Below are 19509 nucleotides of genomic sequence, written 5' to 3'. Positions count from 1 at the left end.
CTTGAGATGTTGCTTCAATATATCCACAATTTTCCTACCTCATAATGCCATCTATTTTGTGAAGTGCACCAGTCCCTCCTGCAGCAAAGCACCCCCACAACATGAAGCTGCCACCCCCATGCTTCACGGTTGGGATGGTGTTCTTCGGCTTGCAAGCCTCCCCCTTTTTCCTCCAAACATAACGATGGTCATTATGGCCAAACAGTTCTATTTTTGTTTCATCCGACTAGAGGACATTTCTCCAAAAGTACAATCTTTGTCCCCATGTGCAGTTGCAAACTGTAGCTTTGTTTTTTTATGTTGGTTTTGGAGCAGTGGCTTCTTCCTTGCTGAGTGGCCTTTCAGGTTGTCGATATCGGAATCGTTTTACTGTAGATATAGATACCCTTTGTACCCGTTTCCTCCAGCATATTCACAAGGTCCTTTGCTGTTGTTCTGGGATTGATTTGCACTTTTCACACCAACGTACGTTCATCTCTAGGACACAGAACGCATCTCCTTCCTGAGTGGTATGGCGGCTGCGTGGTCCCATGGTGTTTATACTTGCGTACTATTGTACAGGTGAACGTCGTACCTTCAGGCATTTGGAAATTGCTCCCAAGGATGAACCAGACTTGTGGAGGTCTACAATTTCTTTCTGAGGTCTTGGCTGATTTCTTTTGATTTCTCCATGATGTCAAGCAAAGAGGCACTGAGTTTGAAGGTAGGCCTTGAAATACATCCACAGGTACACCTCCATTAGACTGAAATTATGTCAATTAGCCTATCAGAAGCTTCTAAAGCCATGACATCATTTTCCGGAATGTTCCAAGCTGTTTAAAGGCAGTCAGCCTAGTGTATGTAAACTTCTGAACCACTGGAATTGTGATAGTGAATTATAAGTGAAATAATCTGTCTGTAAACAATTGTTGGAAAAATGACTTGCGTCATGCACAAAGTGGATGTCCTAACTGACTTGCCAAAACTATAGTTTGTTAACAAGAAATTTGTGGAAAAACTAGTTTTAATGACTCCAACCTAAGTGTATGTATGTAAACTTCCGACTTCAACTGTATACATATTCATATATTTTGCCTGAGTAACCTTTGGTGGAAGAGCATTCCATAACAGGTGGGGTTGAGGAATAAAACAGGACTGGGCAGGGTGGGGTGACCCAGGTGGGGTAGAGGAAGAGGACAGGACTTGGCAGGGTGGGGTGACCCAGGTGGGGTAGAGGAATAGGACAGGACTTGGCAGGGTGTGGTGACCCAGGTGGGGTGAAGGAATAGGACAGGACTTGGCAGGGTGGGGTGACCCAGGTGGGGTAGAGGAATAAAACAGGACTTGGCAGGGTGGGGTGACCCAGGTGGGGTAGAGGAATAGGACAGGACAGGACTGGGCAAGGTGATCCAGGTGGGGTAGAGGAATAGGACAGGACGGGCGAAGTGACCCAGGTGGGGTAGAGGAATAGGACAGGACTGGGCGAGGTGACCCAGGTGGGGTAGAGGAATAGGACAGGACTGGGCGAGGTGACCCAGGTGGGGTAGAGAAATAGGACAGGACGGGCGAGGTGACCCAGGTGGGGTAGAGGAATAGGACAGGATTGGGCGAGGTGACCCAGGTGGGGTAGAGGAAGAGGACAGGATTTGGCAGGGTGGGGTGACCCAGGTGGGGTAGAGGAATAGGACAGGACTTGGCAGGGTGGGGTGACCCAGGTGGGGTGAAGGAATAGGACAGGACTTGGCAGGGTGGGTTGCCCCAGGTGGGGTAGAGGAATAGGACAGGACTTGGCAGGGTGGGGTGCCCCAGGTGGGGTGGAGGAATAGGACAGGACTTGGCAGGGTGGGGTGCCCCAGGTGGGGTAGAGGAATAGGACAGGACTTGGCAGGGTGGGGTGCCCCAGGTGGAGTAGAGGAATAGGACAGGACTTGGCAGGGTGGGGTGCCCCAGGTGGGGTAGAGGAATAGGACAGGACTTGGCAGGGTGGGGTGACCCAGGTGGGGTGAAGGAATAGGACAGAACTTGGCAGGGTGGGGTGACCCAGGTGGGGTAGAGGAATAGGACAGGACTTGGCAGGGTGGGGTGCCCCAGGTGGGGTAGAGGAATAGGACAGGACTTGGCAGGGTGGGGTGCCCCAGGTGGGGTAGAGGAATAGGACAGGACTTGGCAGGGTGGGGTGCCCCAGGTGGGGTTGAGGAATAGGACAGGACTTGGCAGGGTGGGGTGCCCCAGGTGGGGTTGAGGAATAGGACAGGGTGGGGTGACCCAGGTGGGGTAGAGGAATAGGACAGTACTTGGCAGGGTGGGGTGACCCAGGTGGGGTAGAGGAATAGGACAGGGTGAGGTGACCCAGGTGAGGTAGAGGAATAGGACAGGACTTGGCAGGGTGGGGTGCCCCAGGTGGAGTAGAGGAATAGGACAGGACTTGGCAGGGAGGGGTGACCCAGGTGGGGTTGAGGAATAGGACAGGACTGGGCAGGGTGACCCAGGTGGGATAGAGGAATAGGACAGGACTTGGCAGGGTGGGGTGCCCCAGGTGGGGTTGAGGAATAGGACAAGACTTGGCAGGGTGGGGTGCCCCAGGTGGGGTTGAGGAATAGGACAGGACTGGGCAGGGTGACCCAGGTGGGGTAGAGGAATAGGACAAGACTGGGCAGGGTGGGGTAACCCAGGTGGGGTTGAGGAATAGGACAGGACTGGGCAGGGTGCCCCAGGTGGGGTAGAGGAATAGGACAGGACTTGGCAGGGTGGGGTGCCCCAGGTGGGGTTGAGGAATAGGACAGGACTTGGCAGCGTGGGGTGCCCCAGGTGGGGTTGAGGAATAGGACAGGACTTGGCAGGGTGGGGTGCCCCAGGTGGGGTTGAGGAATAGGACAGGACTGGGCAGGGTGACCCAGGTAGGGTAGAGGAATAGGACAGGACTGGGCAGGGTGGGGTGCCCCAGGTGGGGTTGAGGAATAGGACAGGACTTGGCAGGGTGGGGTGTCCCAGGTGGGGTTGAGGAATAGGACAGGACTGGGCAGGGTGACCCAGGTAGGGTTGAGGAATAGGACAGGACTGGGCAGGGTGACCCAGGTAGGGTAGAGGAATAGGACAGGACAGGACTGGGCAGGGTAACCCAGGTGGGGTAGAGGAATAGGACAGGACTGGGCAGGGTGACCCAGGTGGGGTTGAGGAATAGGACAGGACTGGGCAGGGTGACCCAGGTGGGGTAGAGGAATAGGACAGGACTGGGCAGGGTGACCCAGGTGGGGTAGAGGAATAGGACAGGACTGGGCAGGGTGACCCAGGTGGGGTAGAGGAATAGGACAGGACTGGGCAGGGTGGGGTGACCCAGGTGGGGTAGAGGAATATGACAAGACTGGGCAGGGTGGGGTGACCCAGGTGGGGGTAAGGAACATGATAGGACTAGGAAGAGTGGTGGGGGTGAGGAACAGGGCAGTACTGGCTGGGGGGGTAATATTCACATGCACCTTCTACTCTCTAGAAAGGCATTGTATAGAACATTACAAGGATTCACACGGTACCTGGAAGCGGAGGATGATGGTCCAGATGAGACCCAGGGTGAGGCGGTGGTTCCCGTCCACGATGTCGTGAGAGCCCATGTTCTCCAGGTGGACCTTCTGCTCCTTGAGGAACTGCAGGGCCTTGTCCACATTCTCCAGGCAGTGGATACGCATACGCCCCTTGGTGGGCTTCGGCTGGAGAGAGACGGGGGAGAGTCAGGTTGTGTGAGAGAGAGTGCTGGAATGAGACATGGATAACAGAGAGGGAGAGGAAGGGCATACAGGAATGAAGACAGATTTCATGTTAAGCAGGGTGGAGGGCTCAAATGGAGGAAAGAATGAAGGAATGAGAGAGGGGTTTGTTCAGGACCAACAAGGGGAGTCATGAGTGATGGGTCAGGGTTAAGGTCAGGCTTAGGGTCAGGAGTCAGAGTTAGGAGGACAGAGGGAGTTACTGACCAGCTGTTCTCCTGACAGCACCTCCAGCAGGCGGATGAGCATGCGTCCATCTCTCAGGTCAGTGTACAGGTCCCCGATGCGGCACGTCACACGGCCCAGGTGAGAGTTCACCCACTTAGTGAAGGTTTTCTTCTGCACCGCTTCGCGCTCATCTGGAGAGGAGAGCAGAGGGGAAAGGTGGGTTACAGCGGGGGGGGGGTAAACCAATCCCAAGCCAGCTCATAGTGACTGGGAAGCAAGTATGAAGTCATTCATTGCTTTGTAATAAGCTATGTCCAATACTGTCAGGCAAATACATAGAGGGGATGCAATTCTTCGCAAGACAAACACTGATGTAGTCGTATAAGGCCATTCAAAAGCCTGAATCACCCCTGAGACTGGTGACAGGGTCAGTAACTCATGGGTACCTGAGCTCCGGTACACAGCACTTCATTTCACAGATAAGCTATGCCACTAGGTCATTGGGATCGTCGAGTTGACAGACAGCTTTAGCAGAAGGTTCTTTAGGCCCCTAGCTGAACCTACGTGACTGGGCTGCTGACGCGGCCTCCGCCAGTCGCCTGGGACAGTCTGGATGGGAGACCGGCCTTGAACAGCCACGCTAACGGCTCACAATGTGGCTAAAACAAACACACGCCCTGGGTGAAGGAGGGTCAAGGAAGACGGGATGAAATGCGGTGGGTTTTAAAAAAGGAGAACACGTCACTATAACGTTCCAGGAAGATAAAGGGCATGAAGCAGTGGCAGAGATATGGAGCAGGAGGAGTAAAACTCTGAACCTGCCTCCAAAACAAGGTGACCTCAATTCTTAGGTCACTTGGTCTGTGTGAGCTAGATCTAGTAGCTATGGGACCCCACACACGTAATAAACAAGGCAACACCCCCCTTGGGTCAACAGATATTGCGTGTAACAAATTTCTGGCAATTACTAGGGCAAATAAATGCCCTGATCTCTATGGAAAGATGCATAATTCATCCAAGTTTTGTCAAAATTGGGCCAGCTGTGTCAGATATCGCGGGTGACTTATGTAAGAAACGAACAGACGGAGACAGATCCACAATCCCTTTTCCGATTTCATCATGGGACACAATTAACTGCCCAAACAAAAAAACTAACTATAAAATGTAGACACAACGGAATAAAATCAGACTAACTATCCTGCGGCTGCGAGGTAAAAAAGCAGAGGACTTCTGAAGCCGTGTGAAATTGACTGTAGTAATTAAGGTGAAGATGAAAGCCTCTTCAAATCCTAACAGAAAAAAAGTCATGGCTTCACAATCTTAAAATTTGCCATGTGTAAAAAAAAAAACAAAGCCAAGCTGCTGAGTCTCACGTTGTTACGGAAAGCGTCACACCATCTCCAACAACCAGTGAAACGGATGTCCATGTGAGAGAGAATGTGTGTGAGACACAGAAGGGAAAGCTCCGGGTGCGATGTCCCACATGTGATATACACTACACTCCTCATGCTAATGGACCATGTTCCTTGTGACCTAGGCTCAGGTTGTCTGGCAGAAAACCTCTCTTCAAGGCAAAGTTATGTCACATTGTGACTAGGGGCTAAATGACGAGGAAGCTAGTTCTCCATCTGGCCAAGACGCTACCCTGCTGTCTCACGCCTCACCCACCCCTGGAGCAGGAGGTCCATTAGGCTGAGCCGTGCCCCACCTGGGTCCAGGCTAACAGCTCCCTACACTGGGGCGAGGGACAGAGATAGGCAGCACCACGTTGCCTGGCCAGTGGCCTGCTGGTGCCCTGCCCGATGACAGGCACAGCGACCGGGCCGGGGAGCAGCTGGCTGCATGGCAGAGCGATGGTATTCCTGAGCTGATTTATGGCAGTACTTGAAGGATTAGGTGGCCACTTTACAGGGTTTAAGGAAGCCCCCCTATCCCTGCTGAGGAACCTTTCAATCAAACGCTAATGGGTTTTTTCAGGAGAGGAGGAGGGTGGCGGCGAGAGGGAGGGACATTGACAGGCAGGCAGCAGCAGGTCACTCCGAGATGACAGCCTGCAGACTTGCCAGCTCCCTTTGGGTGACACTAGAATGGAGTGAGGCATGGGTGTACCCTTTTAGGGAAGGAGGCAAGTTTTCAACTTGAAAACGCTCTTACATGTACTCATCAAATACCATCTCAGAGAGTCTGGCCGTGGCAGCTGTTTTATTTATGGAGGGTAGAAGAGGAGGTTGGCATAATGAGTTAGGCCTGGTTAACTCGAGAAACATGACTCTAAACTCTTACAAAACAAACTTAAAGAAAAACCACACATCATATACTCCAAACGTATCTTTTAAACCATGTCATAGTAGATTTATATTTAATATGCCCAAATGCTCTGCTGCGGAGTGTAATGGAAGCTCCTGGCCAGTCTAAGCAGCAGCCTATTGTTGGACGTAATTGTTGGGTTTTACAGTAAGCAGGATTACTTCTAATGAGACGGACTGAGGTTTGCTCTCATCAGACCAGATACAGGAAAGCCCAAGCGATAATGGCGGACCATTCCATCTAACGGAACCCCTATTTAATGAGCGCGTCCCATGGCGACGTGCTAAACGTCTGAGGGGGGAGAGCTTAGTAAGAAACCAGTTCAGCGAGTTGCCACCCTGGAGGCACACGAGACAAAACACAACTGAAACGTTGACTGTCCCATGTCAAGTTGAACCCAGGACACCAAATAAAAACGGACCCATTCTGGAATGTATCTCTCTATTTTTCTTTCGCTACAAAGTAATAACCAAAGATCCCCAGCGTGACCCTCTGCCCTTCTGGTTGTTGACGAGGAAATCTGCTCCAGCTCCCCCCAAATAAATTCCCCTAAACCCCTCTGAGCTTGACCTGTGACCCCTGTGAAGCAGCTCTGACCTCCCCTGTACCCCTCTACTACACCTGACAAGGACTGAAATGTTACTTCTCCCTCTAGAAACATGGCTAGGGGGTACAGGGGACGCGCAGCAGTATGTCACTGTTTGACGGGCTGGGATTATAATGGGATGTTTGACGTCCATAAATTGTTAAACACAAGATAAAGAGAGCAATTAACAAATAAATGGAATTCCACGTCTGTGAATCTGGCTGCTCATGCAACAGAACACTTGCTCAAGTTATCTGGGACTCGGGAAGAGATCTTCGGGGGGCTCGAGTGTGTGTGTGTGTGTGTGTGTGTGTGTGTGTGTGTGTGTGTGTGTGTGTGTGCCTGCGTGTGTGTGACCAGAACCAGTGGTTGTTATCTAGCACAAAAAGGAGGGGATAACCTCTCCCTCCTGGACTGAGTCTGTGCCTGGCAAACTTGACAGCTTCAGGGTCCTCGGCCAAGCCTGGCTGGAGTGGAACAGACAGACAGTGGCCTTCAATTCACCTCAGTACATGATGATCGGCTGTTCCAAGTGCCATTCCTATAAATCCCCTGCGTGTTGATAGAACAAACTATCCACAGCTCAGGAGAAAACTTGAAATGGTGGACATGAATGTACTCTGCAGAGAGATCTAAACAAGGTCACTGTGAAATACAATGGTCAGGTTGGGGCCGAAAACACTCAGAGTCAGAGCACAGGGCGAGAGAAGGGCCACGTGTGCAATGCAATGCAGTGCCAGTGCTGACCTGTTTTGTCAGGAAAGGGCTGCTTTGCAATGCAAAATGGTGTGTAGCTGTCAACAGCTAGAAACTGGGCACAGTACTGTACACACACTCAAAACGGAACAATCAGTTCAAATAAATGCTCCACGTGAGCTAATCACCTCCAAACAAAATGAGGAAGAGTCTTTTTTCACATTTCTATTTTGTTGGCATTTCACCCCCTTTTTCTCCCCAATTTCAATCTTGTTGAAATCAGACTGCAGGCGCCCGGCCAGCCACAAGGAGTCGCTAGAGCACGATGAGCCAAGTAAAGCCCCCCGCCCCGACCAAACCCTCCCCAAGTAAAGCCCCCCGCCCCGGCCAATTGTGCGCCACCCTATGGGATTCCCAGTCACAGCCGGATGTGACACAGCCTGGGATTGAACCTGGGTCTGTAGTGACGCCTCAAGCACCGATATGTCGTGCCTTAGACCACTTTCACAATTTAATTATTCACAGGAGTGTTCCAGTAGAATGGCCATCATAAATTAATATGTTCCATGGTCTGGGTGGATAATATATTACTGTCTAACTAAGTCATATCCAAACAGCTAAAACATACTAAAGGTGTTGCCCAGAGGTGTGCTGCAGTAGAGTGAGTGGTAACTGAATGTTATAAAGTGTCCTAGAAAGAAGGAAATTAAAAACATGAATCATTCCAGCCAACAGCATTACAGCCTCTCTCAGGGGGATGGGTCAGAAACAACGACTGTCTGAATATCAAAATAGAGGATGGCCTCTCCATCTGGACTCGGTGCACTGCTGGCCAGTTAAGGGGGGCAGTGTAAATAGTCAGGTGGCCATTTGATTAATTGTTCAGCAGTCTTATGGCTTGGGGGTAGAAGCTGTTAACTTCTTGGATATAGGGGGCGCTCTTTTAATTTATGGATAAAAAAACGTGCCCGTTTTAAGCGCAATATTTTGTCACGAAAAGATGCGACTATGCATATAATTGGCAGCTTTGGAAAGAAAACACTAAGGTTTCCAAAACTGCAAAGATATTATCTGTGAGTGCCACGGAACTCATGCTACAGGCAAAACCAAGATGAAACCTCAAACAGGAAATCAGCAGAATTTCTGAGGCTCTGTTTTTCATTGTCTCCTTATATGGCTGTGAATGTGCCATGAACGAGCTTAAGCTTTGTGCCGTTTGTCCAAGGTGTCTGCAGCATTGTGACGTATTTGTAGGCATATCATTGGAAGATTGGCCATAAGAGACTACATTTACCACGGGTCCGCCCGGTGTCCTTTGTGTAAATTGGTGCGTAATCTTCAGCTGCAGGCATTTTCTCCTGGGATTCAGAGGGGAAAGCACACTTCCACGAATGATATATCATCGAAGAGATATGTGAAAAACACCTTGAGGATTGGTTCTAAACAACGTTTACCATGTTTCAGTCGATATTATGGAGTTAATTTGGAAAAAAGTTTGGCGTTTTGAAGACTGAATTCTCGTTTTTTTTTGGTAGCCAAACGTGATGCACCAAACGGAGCAATTTCTCCTTAACAAATCATCTTTCAGGAAAAACTGAGCATTTGCTATCTAACTGAGAGTCTCCTCATTGAAAACATCTGAAGTTCTTCAAAGGTAATGATTTTATTTGAATGATTTTCTGGTTTTTGTGAAAATGTTGCCTGCTAATGCTAACGCTAAATGCTACGCTAGGTGTGCTAGCTGTTACACAAATCCTTATTTTGCAATGGTTGAGAAGCATATTTTGAAAATCTGAGATGACAGTGTTGTTAACAAAAGGCTAAGCTTGAGAGCTAGCATATTAATTTCATTTCATTTGCGATTTTCATGAATAGTTAATGTTGCGTTATGGTAATGAGCTTGAGGCTGTATTCACGATCCCGGATCCGGGATGGCTCGACGCAACAGGTTAAGGAGACTTTTGGCCCTAGACTTGGCGCTCTGGTACGGCTTGCTGTGTGGTAGCAGAGAAAACAGTCTATGACTTGTGTGACTGGAGTCTCCAGTATTTATGTTGCAATAGTTTGTGTGTTGGGGGGCTAGAGTCAGTCTGTTATATCTGGAGTATTTCTCCCGTCTTATCCGGTGTCCTGTGTGAATTTAAATATGCTCGCTCTAATTCTCTTTCTCAGAGGACCTGAGCCCTAAGACCATGCCTCAGGACTACCTGGCCTGATGACTCCTTGCTGTCCCCAGTCCACCTGGTCGTGCTGCTGCTCCAGTTTCAACTGTTCTGCCTACATGTCCCAAACCTGCTGTTTGAACAACTTGGTCACGTTCTGTTATAATCTCTACCCGGCACAGCCAGAAGAGGACTGGCCACCCCTCATAGCCTGGTTCCTCTCTACATTTCTTCCTAGGTTCTGGCCTTTCCGTGCTTCTACACCTGCGTTGCTTGCTGTTTGGGGTTTTAGGCTGGGTTTCTGTACAGCACTTTGTGACATCTCAGCTGATGTAAGAAGGGCATGATAAATAAACGTGATTGATTCTGACACCGCCTAGTATATAGGTCCTGGATGGCAGGAAGCTTGGCCACAGTGATGTGCTGGGCCGTACGTACTACCCTCTGTAGCGTCTTACGGTCAGATGCTGAGCAGTTGCTATACCAGGCGGTGATACAACCGGCCAGGATGCTCTCGATGGTGCAGCTGTAAAACATTTTGAGGATCCGGGGACCCATACCAAATCTTTTCAGTCACCCGAGGGGGAAAATTGCAGTGATTGAAATTGCGAGCCCTCTTTTTGTACTGTGGTGATGGGGCTGTTTTATGCGATAACATTGATGATTTGACTGATTTATGCGGTGATTGGTCAAATTTGCAAGCTCTTGCATAATATGCAGGGAATTACAAAATAAAAATGCAAATCGCAGAATCCTGGACAGACTGAGTAGGTTCTTGTCAAGGCTCTATACTGAATGACGCGAGACCGTCGCTGTTGTGAAAAGGAAAACGGCACCTTTTCCTGCGTTACAGACTTTGCAATAAACAAGCCGAAGGGACAACGACAGATATAAATGTTTCATCATCACCATCTCCCAACAAACACAGTGTTCCTCCAAGGAGCTCATGACTGTGGAAAGAAGATGACAGTGGCAACCACACCCTTCAGCTAGATTGCAGAGACAGATAGCCATGGAACAAATTAGTGTCTCGTGAGCACATCCACCCCCCCCCCAAAAAACTAAAACAAATTGGTGGTAAAAGCATCTCTATTGTTGAATGACTTTTCAGCCAGAAAAACTAAATGACAAGGATGAGTAACAGGAGTGTGATACGTTTGGGATTGAATCTGGATAAAAAGCATTAGAAATGCTAGTCGTCACGTCCACTGCCTCCTCATCTCCTGGGGCACCAGAAGCAAAGACACAGGAATGACAGACTATGAGACATGTCCACACATCAGTCTAAAAACCCTTCGGCTGCTATAACTCACTCTAATTCAGGTGTGAATAATGACAGTTCGAGGTGACATTTTCCAGCCGCAAAAGCATCTTCTTTCCTCTCCTAAGTTAGTACCCTTGAGAAGCCCCTGGGCTTAGGTGAATGAGTGTTGGGTTTCATAGGCTTGTGTAACAATGGAGGTACAACTTACTCTCCTGCTCGGTCTCCCCACCGTCTTCTGCGTGTCTGAATGCTTGACAAAGATTGAGAGGAGTAGGACAGTGGTGTACCGAGTGGCGCACCGGTCTAAGGCACTGCATGTCAGTGCTAGAGGCGTCACTACAGAACCTGGTTCGATTCTAGGCTGTATCACAACCGGCCGTGATTGGGAGTCCCACAGGGCGGCACACAATTAGCTCAGCGTCACCCGGATTAGGGTTTGGCCGGGGTAGGCTGTCATTGTAAATAATAATTTGTTCTTAACGGACTTGCCTAGTTAAATGAGAATTTGTTCTAAAACGGACTTACCTAGTTAAATGAAGGTTAAATAAAATATAGGCTTGGCTGTGTGATTGTCAGTCAGCAGAAGCCCATCAAAACACAGATTGAATATCTGCGGCTTAAGGACGATTATGGCCTGGACTTGACACACAAACAAGCATTTGTGAGTGCACTTACACACGTATGCATCTACGCACAAACACCGAACTTGAATGGAATAGAAAAACAGTCACAGACCCACCCTTGTACTCAGTGGTGTAAAGTAAAAATACTTTACAGAACTAAAGTCTCTTTGGGGGGGGGTATCTGTACTTAACTATTCATATTTTCGACTAATTTCACTTCATTCCTTAAGAAAATATTGTACTTTTTACTCCATACATTTTCCTTGACACTCAACTGTGCTCGTTACCTTTTGAATGCTTAGCAGGACAGGAAAATAGTCAAATTCACACACTTATCAAGAGAACTTCCCTGGTCATCCCTACTGCCTCTGATCTGGTGGACTCACTAAACAGAGAACATCCCTGGTCATCCCTACTGCCTCTGATCTGGTGGACTCACTAAACAGAGAACATCCCTGGTCATCCCTACTGCCTCTGATCTGGCGGACTCATTAAACACACATGCTTCATTTGTTAATGATGTCTGAATGTTGGAGTGTGCCCGTGGCTTTCCGTAAATACATTTAAAAAACAAGAAAATGGTGCCATCTGGCTTGCTTATTAATATAAGGAATTTGAAATGATTTACACTTTTGATACTTAAGTATATTTTAAACCAAACCCTTTTTTTTTTCAAGTAGAATTTTACTGGGTGACTTACTTTCACTTGAGTCATTTTCTATTAAAAAGGTATCTTTACTTTTCCTCAAGCATGACAGTTGGGTGGGAAATTAAAAAGGTATCTTTACTTTTCCTCAAGCATGACAGTTGGGTACTTTTCCCACCACTGCTTGTACTTAACCAAACACCAGTGTTCTCTGAACAGAGCCAGGAGTCAAAGAAACTCCTCTGAACTCAGGTGATAAGTCACCCAACGACTTCATCAAATCAAGACACATAGGATTGAAATCCTGAAGAGCACATAAGAGAATCTGGAAAGTCAAATATTAACATTAGAAACAGAAAGACTTATCTCCCGACACCATTCCTGACTCAAGGAAACAGATGAGGTTGAGTAGAAACAGCTGTACTGGGAGACTTGGAGTCAGTAATAGAGAGGTCTTCCTCAAGGCCCAGCCACAAGGTTCTTAACCCTCACCGTTGTCATGGACACACACACTTCCTAATGACTCAAGGTAAACACTGATAGGGTATAAATATATGGCATTACACCACAATAATGGCTATATGGCTTCCACAGTTCAGAGATGTCAGAAAAGAGCATTTCCTCCTCATAGGACGCCACAGCCTTGCTGACAGGGCTTTTTTTGCCATGAGTCTTTGCGAGAACATCTGCCATGTCACATACACCCCACCCACCTCCTCTGGGGATCATACCTGCCCTGGCGCTCCCAAAAAACAAACCAGTAATAATCGCTGCTTTGCTCTCGCTGCTGCTTCCCTCTCACACAACAAGAGCCAGACAATAGCGTGTGGTTTTCCCTCATAGCTGAGCGTGCGGTTACCTTTCCAGAGGTAAGCCGGGGCGCTGCAGAGGAAGCCTGGTCAATGAGCCACCTGAGGTGGATTACACTGCTGGGAGGGAGGGTGAAGGGGGGGGGCACATTCCTCCTGATGCTGGTCATGTTGTGACAGCACCCAGCCCTGCGGAGGAGGAGGTAACAGGGTGCTAACAGAAACCAGGCTCAACCCTTCCCTGTCCCACGTCTCCTAATAGCAGACCCAGTCAGGAGGATACACACATCTCTGCTGTGTTTGCTCATCATACACAAGCACTTCATCAGCTGTGTAAAATGCTTCGACTTAAAAGCATAGTGTATTAGAACAAACTGTACCACTGTCCTGTCTTAATGACTCAAAATCATCTGTATTCAAAGTGTATGGTATTCACACGCACTATAAAGTGTGTATGGTATTCACACGCACTATAAAGTGTGTATGGTATTCACACGCACTATAAAGTGTGTATGGTATTCACACGCACTATAAAGTGTATATGGTATTCACACGCACTATAAAGTGTGTATGGTATTCACACGCACTATAAAGTGTGTATGGTATTCACACGCACTATAAAGTGTGTATGGTATTCACACGCACTATAAAGTGTGTATGGTATTCACACGCACTATAAAGTGTGTATGGTATTCACACGCACTATAAAGTGTGTATGGTATTCACACGCACTATAAAGTGTGTATGGCATTCACACGCAATAATAAAGTGTGTATGGCATTCAAACGCACTATAAAGTGTGTATGGCATTCAAACGCACTATAAAGTGTGTATGGCATTCAAACGCACTATAAAGTGTGTATGGCATTCAAACGCACTATAAAGTGTGTATGGCATTCAAACGCACTATAAAGTGTGTATGGCATTCAAACGCACTATAAAGTGTGTATGGCATTCAAACGCACTATAAAGTGTGTATGGCATTCAAACGCACTATAAAGTGTGTATGGCATTCAAACGCACTATAAAGTGTGTATGGCATTCAAACGCACTATAAAGTGTGTATGGTATTCACACGCACTATAAAGTGTGTATGGCATTCAAACGCACTATAAAGTGTGTTTGTATTGCACTATAAAGTGTGTTTGGTATTCACACGCACTATAAAGTGTGTATGGTATTCAAACGCACTATAAAGTGTGTATGGTATTCACACGCACTATAAAGTGTGTATGGTATTCACACGCACTATAAAGTGTGTATGGTATTCACACGCACTATAAAGTGTGTATGGTATTCACACGCACTATAAAGTGTGTATGGTATTCAAACGCACTATAAAGTGTGTATGGTATTCACACGCACTATAAAGTGTGTATGGTATTCACACGAATTATAAAGTGTGTATGGTATTCACACGAATTATAAAGTGTGTATGTAAACTGAATGTACAAAACATTAAGAACACCTTCATTTTGAGTTGCGTGTACAGATTTGCAGATGTTATCGCAGGTGCAGTGAAAATGTTGTGTTTCAAGCACAAACAGTGCAGTAATACGTGGTCTGCGACTGAGGCCGGTTGGACGTACTGCCAAATTCTCTAAAACGATGTTGGAGGTGGCTTACGGTAGAGAAATTAACATTCAACTCTCTGGCCACAGCTCTGGTGGACATTCCTGCAGTCAGCATGCCAATTGCAGGCTCCCGCAAAACTTGAGACATCTGTGGAATTGTGTTGTGTGACAAAACTGCACATTTTAGAGTGGCCTTTTATTGTCCAGCACAAGGTGCACATGTGTAATGACCATGCTGTTTAATCAGCTTCTTGATATGCCACACCTGTCAGGTGGATGGATTATCTTGGCAAAGGAGAAATGCTCACTAACAGGGATGTAAACAAATTTGAGAGAAATAAGCTTTTTGTGAGTTTGGAACATTTCTGGGCTCTTATTTCCGCTCATGAAACTTGCGACCAACTCTTTAAATGTTGCGTTTATTTTTGTTCAGTGTATTTACGCCGAGTATGCAAAACTTAAGAACACCTGCTCTTTCCATGACAGACTGACCAGGTTAAAGCAATGATCCCTTATTGATGTCACTTGTTAAACCCACTTCAAAATCAGTATAGATGAAGGGGAGGAGACAGGTTGAAGAAGGATTTTTTAAAGTCTTGAGGCAATTGAGACAGGGATTGTGTACGTGAGGGTGAACGGGCAAGACAAAAGATGTAAGTGCCTTTGAACGGTAGTAGGTGCCAGTAGCACCAGTTTGGTGTCAAGAACTGCAACACTGCTGGGTTTCTCACGCTCCAAAGATTCCTGTGTTTATCAAGATTGGTCCACCACCCAAAAGACATCCAGCCAACTTGACAACTGTGGGAAGCATTGGAGTCAACATGGGCCAGCATCCCAGTGGAATGCTTTTAACACCTTGTAGAGTCCAGGCCCTGACAAATTGAGGCTGTTCTGAGGGGAAAAGGGGCGTGTGCAACTCAATGTTGTTCCTAATGTTTAGTATACTCAGTGTACTGCAAAGAAACAGCGCTACCTTGTTTATCAGCGCCATCTTGGTCATACAAAAACAAAATTCTTGAGTCCGACCTGCTACCCTCCAATTTAACCCCAACAACATCTGATGGTATCTGTGCTGAAACACTGATAAGAACGGTGATCTGAAGGTAATCCAGGCAGAAATGCAGCCAGTGTTAATCTTGTGTCTGTGAGGCCCATGCAGGCTTAGCCTTGGCTTGAGACTTCAGGTCAGATGGGCAGATAGTGAACCTCCCTGGCAGGTAGCTACAGTAGACGGCATTGTAACATGTAGCCTACCTAACATACAGTTTGACCCCTTTGAGTATGCCATGACCTTTCACTACTGTATGTCATCTACTGTCAGAGCAATGGTGGAAGGGGGAAATAATGACAAGCCGTGACAAGGACAGTTGGCGGTTATAGATGAGGGCAACAGGTCCTTTGACGGCTTGTTGAGGAAGTGGGTCCACTTGAAAACATGATGCTTGACTGAACTGATATGGTGTATCATTTAAAAGAGAAAAGTTCCCTACCCCCTGGTTCCTTGTCATGGAACATGAAGCGGTCTCTCTTTAGGACCGCCTTCATGGCGAATTACATGCTGGGTCTGGATGCTTGACAGCAGCTCTACTAACTAACTGATCTCTAGCATCTTCATCAAGGGCATACACTTCAGGGTCTGCTATTATCATGACTGTCTAAGATGGTGTCATTTCAAAAATGTCTTCACACCATATTGACAGCAAACTTGAGGCACTGTATACACAACACGCTCTCTGTGTCAGAACAGTCCTTTAGCCCTGTGCCAGTAGTGATGATTACGTCACATCTACCAGAGACAGAGAGATGATTGATGTGTTTTTTTTGCCCTTGTGCCTCTAATTGAACACTTGCCCCTTCATACAGTAATCCTCCTGTATTCTAGTCCACTCCATGTCATGGCTTATCAGTTCTAGTCTCTCCAGTCAGTCATGCAGCGGCAGGTGCAGTAGAACATATAGTGGTACAGTCCTGTGCCAGGTATCTCTGCTGACTGATGTGTTGCTCCAGACCTGGCACCTCTCACCACTTCATGGCTCCCACCGGGCTAACTTGAGGACAGGACACAGAATGGGCTTTGGCCAGAGGGAAACACAAGGATTACAAACGTGGTGCAATAGATATCTAGACACAATAGGAGCATTTCGTCAGAACTGAACAATGCCTGTGTGTATGCATTCCTGGGTACTGTTTTCCTCCTACCACTGACCAGTGCTCTCTGCAGATGAATTGGTTCACAACATTCCCCACCGCACATAACCAAGGGTTTATGAACAAGCATCTGGCCAGGCTGCCTGGTGTTGGCCGTCTGCTAATCATTACTCTCGAGTCTTCTTCTCCCCCTTCCACTCCCCCTCCTGTCATCTCTTCTCCTCTCCAGTGTTTCAGCTGCAGTCATTTAGCTGTGGCGATGCTCCACAGCAAATTCATTGCGGCCATGCAATTTTTTCTTTTTTCTAACAAGGTGCAATTTGAAAATGCTGGAACAGTCCACATTTACTTTTCCTCCACAAACAAAACAAGTACTGACTAGAAGAAAAAAAATCTGAGAACCACATGGTAGAATAGATTTACGTTAGGGCTGTCCCAGACTAAAAACAAATCTTGGTCGACCGAGAGTCATCCTGTTCTTTTGAGCAATTGATAGTTTGAAATGGGGCCTCCCAGGTCGCACAGTGGTCTAGAGCAGTGCCAGCTGTGCCACCAGACACTCTGGGTTTGCGCCCAGGCTCTGTCGCAGGCGGTCGCGACTGGGAGGTCCGTGGGGCGATGCACAATTGGCCTAGCGTCGTCCGGGTTAGGGAGGGTTTGGCCGGTAGGAATATCCTTGTCTCATCGCGCACCAGCGACTTCTGTGGCGGGCCGGGCACAGTGCGCACTAACCAAGGTCACCAGGTGCCACTTGTAGGCTGCGTGGAAGCCAGGAGATGCTAAATGTGTTTATGTCAATTACCGTGAGACAGTTATTTGCTCGACAATCACCGGCTGACAAAATGTCATGACCGCCACAGCACTACCCCTGACCCTGTAAAGTCTGCCCTCCCTCGTATCACCACCACTGGGCTGCCTGCTTGAGTAACCAGCACCAGCGCCTCCAGTCACCTCGTCCTGAGAAAGAATGAGGAAACTACCGGCATCAGTCAGTCAATCTGCCTGCCTGCCTTTACGGCCTTTTGTCACACACTCACCTACTGATACAGGATTATTATGGGGATCCTGTCCGAGGCCCAAGGGCACTACAAATACCCTCAATACCTGACAGCCCTCTCTGAGCCAGACTTATAAATTCAGCTCTAGTACCTAGAGAGAAAGAATCTGTCTATTATTTATGTAGACAGATACGACCACAACATAATGTTCCACTGAAGCCATCGGTTTTGCTAGAGGCTTTAGTCTGCATTTATTTGAATTTCAATTCTGTTTATTGTAATGACGTTCGGTGTAGTGACATTTACCTTCGGATGCGTTTGCTTGTTATTCTGTATTCATGTGGATGTTCAACTCGGAATTATACATGTACCTTTACTTGTAATCCGCTCTGGATAACAGTGTAATGTAAACGGAGCATAAACGTGATCAATACCTACCGTAGGAAGAGTTTTTATTGGGCCAGGAGTGTGAATGTGTGAGAGGAGTAAGCAAGGTGACAATTGGCCAACCGTATGTTGGTTTGTTTATTAGTGTGTGTGTGTGTGTGTGTGTGTGTGTGTGTGTGTGTGTGTGTGTGTGTGTGTGTGTGTGTGTGTGTGCCTGCGTGTGAGTAATACCCTCATCAGAAGGGCACTGTTAGTGCAGTCAGACGCTGCTCCTTCAGCTCTGTAATTGAACACTGAACTGGGCTTAAGGATCCATTTCTCAGCCAGCTCCCTCAAGCAGCTCCAATACAGCCTGTGATTAGAGTCTAGAGCCAGGGTAATCATTAACACTGGCCCAAGCCAGCCACCCACCCACATGCAGAAAAAAAAAAAGACTATAAAATAAGTAAGGGATAATAAAGAGGTTACGCGTTCTATGGAAAATAAGGAATGACATGGAAGGTGTGTTCCAAGACACGCTAGCGGAGTTGAACTGACCTTCCACGGAGTTGCATTATTTTCCAGAGAACGCATAGAGCCACAAGTTGACTATCCATTTTATACCATGGCCATAACTTAAAACACACTGCCGCTAGAAATGTGTTCAACGTCCACTGAAGTAGCTAGCAAGTTTACTAGATAGTGACAGTAGTTACCTTGTTAACCAAACATACTTGCTAGTTTAGCTAACTAAACCATCAGTCCTGGCTTGCTTTTATGAAAATCGAATTCAATGCCAATAATGTTTTCAATTCGACTTCTGCTTTCAAAAGTAGCCAAAACATTGAACATGTAAGAAACTATAGCTACTGAATTCTACCATGCAAATATGCTGTACATGCTCTAGAATGTCCTTCAAGCCAATCAGAAACTAGTATTCAACAGTGTCATGGTATAAGTAAGGGATAAACACCAACGTTCTGTAGATTACCTTGGGAAATAAGAATGACCTGTTTACCTTTGATGTTAAATGGCATTATGCTTATGCATGTAATTAGAATCACAACTATCTTATTAACATTATTATTCTCTTAGCCAAATAATATTCAAATGTAAATGGATGGAAAAAATGTATTATTTTCTAGTTTCTTTCATTGAACTGTTACAATTTTATAAATCTCTCAAACCTGTGAAACTTAAAAAGTTGGAAAAGTCATGTCTCTGAATGTCTGTTAATGTCTCATTGCCTTGTCACATTAATGATGTCCTGAATTATTCATATTTTTTGTATAAATTTTTTTTTGTGGGGGGGGGGGCACCTGGTATTTTATATGGTTTTGTTCATTGTATTCACAGGACTGTCCCTGTATTGATGTGTAATATTGTTGCAATAAATTTAAAAAATGGAAATAATCAACGCCGCAG

General features: G+C 47.0%; 1 protein-coding gene across 6 annotated transcripts in view; it reads right to left on the bottom strand.

The window, feature by feature from the left end:
• Positions 1 to 19509, bottom strand: part of LOC112228845 (spectrin beta chain, non-erythrocytic 1-like) — a 101784-nt gene that overhangs the window by 25454 nt on the left and 56821 nt on the right. For all 6 annotated transcript variants that reach the window (XM_042309368.1, XM_042309370.1, XM_042309372.1 and 3 more), the window contains 2 exons: positions 3945 to 4096; positions 3507 to 3680 (listed from right to left, as the gene is read on the bottom strand). In XM_042309368.1, the coding sequence (XP_042165302.1) occupies positions 3507 to 3680; positions 3945 to 4096 (326 nt within the window). The remainder of the gene's footprint in view (positions 1 to 3506; positions 3681 to 3944; positions 4097 to 19509) is intronic.

The sequence above is a fragment of the Oncorhynchus tshawytscha genome, linkage group LG30 (assembly GCF_018296145.1).
Source record: "Oncorhynchus tshawytscha isolate Ot180627B linkage group LG30, Otsh_v2.0, whole genome shotgun sequence".
In the NCBI taxonomy this organism is placed as follows: Eukaryota; Metazoa; Chordata; class Actinopteri; order Salmoniformes; family Salmonidae; genus Oncorhynchus; species Oncorhynchus tshawytscha.
Note: the sequence above shows the minus strand (reverse complement) of the source record. Positions and strands in the feature narration are given on the sequence as shown.